This window comes from Sander lucioperca, chromosome 16, assembly GCF_008315115.2.
Source record: "Sander lucioperca isolate FBNREF2018 chromosome 16, SLUC_FBN_1.2, whole genome shotgun sequence".
Classification (NCBI taxonomy): domain Eukaryota; kingdom Metazoa; phylum Chordata; class Actinopteri; order Perciformes; family Percidae; genus Sander; species Sander lucioperca.
Window position 1 is genome coordinate 24,238,438 of NC_050188.1, and position 2,191 is coordinate 24,240,628.

The 2,191-nt window shown below is 42.4% G+C and overlaps 1 protein-coding gene across 1 annotated transcript in view; it reads right to left on the reverse strand.

Moving 5' to 3' along the window:
* Positions 1–1,967, reverse strand: part of LOC116067115 (clumping factor A-like) — a 20,472-nt gene extending 18,505 nt beyond the window's left edge. The window contains exon 1 of the mRNA XM_035992981.1: positions 1,844–1,967. Coding sequence (XP_035848874.1) covers positions 1,844–1,854 — 11 coding nt within the window. The 5' untranslated portion in view covers positions 1,855–1,967. The remainder of the gene's footprint in view (positions 1–1,843) is intronic.
* Between the last annotated feature and the right edge of the window lie 224 nt (positions 1,968–2,191).

Consider the following 2,191-nt stretch of genomic DNA (forward strand, 5'->3'; position numbering starts at 1 on the left):
GAAACAACTTAAACATGAAATAGAAATAGAAACATAGAAACATAGAGACATAGAGACATAGAGACATAGAGACACAGAGACATAGAGACACAGAGACACAGAGACACAGAGACAGACACAGAAACAGAAACATAGAGACACAGAGACACAGAGACAGACACAGAGACATAGAGACACAGAGACATAGAGACATAGAGACACAGAGACAGACAGATTTACACAGAGACACAGAAACAACTTAAACATGAAGACTGATGCTGACACAGAGACACAGAGACATAGAGACATAGAGACACAGAGAGACAGAGACACAGAGACACAGAGACAGACATAATTTACACAGACACACAGGAACAACTTAAACATGAAGACTGATGCTGACACAGAGACACAGAGACATAGAGACACAGAGAGACAGAGACACAGAGACACAGAGACACAGAGACAGACATAATTTACACAGACACACAGGAACAACTTAAACATGAAAACTGATGCTGACACAGAGACATAGAGACACAGAGACATAGAGACATAGAGACACAGAGACATAGAGACATAGAGACACAGAGACATAGAGACATAGAGACACAGAGACATAGAGAGACACAGAGACAGAGAGAGACACAGAGACACAGACACACAGATACACAGAGAGACAGAGATACAGAGACAAAGAGACAGATAGACACAGAACACAGAGACACAGAGACAGATAGACACAGAACACAGAGACACAGAGACAGATAGACACAGAGACACAGAGACACAGAGACAGATAGACACAGAGACACAGAGATACAGAGACACAGAGAGACACAGAGAGATATAGAGACATAGAGACACAGAGAGACACAGAGAGACAGAGACAGAGACACAGAGACACAGAGAGACACAGAGACACAGAGAGACAGAGAGACACAGACAGAGAGACACAGAGAAACAGACACACACAGAGAGAGACAGAGAGACACAGAGACAGATAGACACAGAGACAGATAGACACAGAAACAGAGACATAGAGTCACAGAGACACAGAGACATAGAGAGACAGAGACACAGAGAGACACAGAGAGACACAGAGAGACATAGAGAGACATAGAGACATAGAGACACAGAGACACAGAGAGACATAGAGAGACACAGAGAGACATAGAGACACAGAGACAGAGAGAGACACAGAGAGACATAGAGACATAGAGACACAGAGACACAGAGAGACACAGAGAGACAGAGAGACACAGAGAGACATAGAGAGACAGAGAGAGACATAGAGAGACACAGAGAGACATAGAGACACAGAGACACATAGAGACATAGAGACACAGAGACACAGAGAGACACAGAGAGACATAGAGAGACAGAGAGAGACACAGAGAGACACAGAGACATAGAGACATAGAGACACAGAGACACAGAGAGACACAGAGAGACATAGAGAGACAGAGAGACAGAGAGACATAGAGACATAGAGACACAGAGACAAAGAGACAAAGAGACACTTTGGGCAACAACTACAACCCATAGTCTGGTGTTGGGAGCTGAGAGGAAAGTCTGAACTTTAAGTGAAGTTGTATCAGCAGGAGAGAGAGAGAAACTAAATCAACTTTGATTTACACAATATTATTAAAATATTTGAAATGTCTTAAAGGGTTCACTAAGTTCTATAAAGCTCTATAAACTTCCATTAAGTTTTATTAAGTTTTATATTTAGCAGCAGAGTTGTAAGTGTGAGTGTGTGACGTCTGATTAATTTCATCTAATCTGTGGAGCCTTTAAACTGAAATAAAATGTTCTTTAATGAAGTGAATAATTGAAAGTTGATCAGAAGATTAAAACTTACCGTTGGAGCATTGTTCTGGTTGTTCTAGTTGTTCTGGTCGACAGCAAACAGATTTCACTGAACTGAGTTTCTGAACTCGACTCAAAGAAAGCAGCAGCTATTTATTCCCAAACTCTCTCCTCCCCCCTTTTCATCCCTCCTCCTCTCTCCTCCCCTCCCTCCTCCCTTCCCTCCTCCCTTTCCTCCTCCCTTCCCTCCTCTGTGAGAGCAGAATTTGGCAGATTTACCGACTTTGAGACTCAGAAACTCCCCCAGAACCTGAGAGGTTTTATATTCAGGGCGATGAAACAGGTTGCTGTAAAAAATGTAATCCTTGTTTTGCTTGATTTGTTAAACTCTACGATGGCT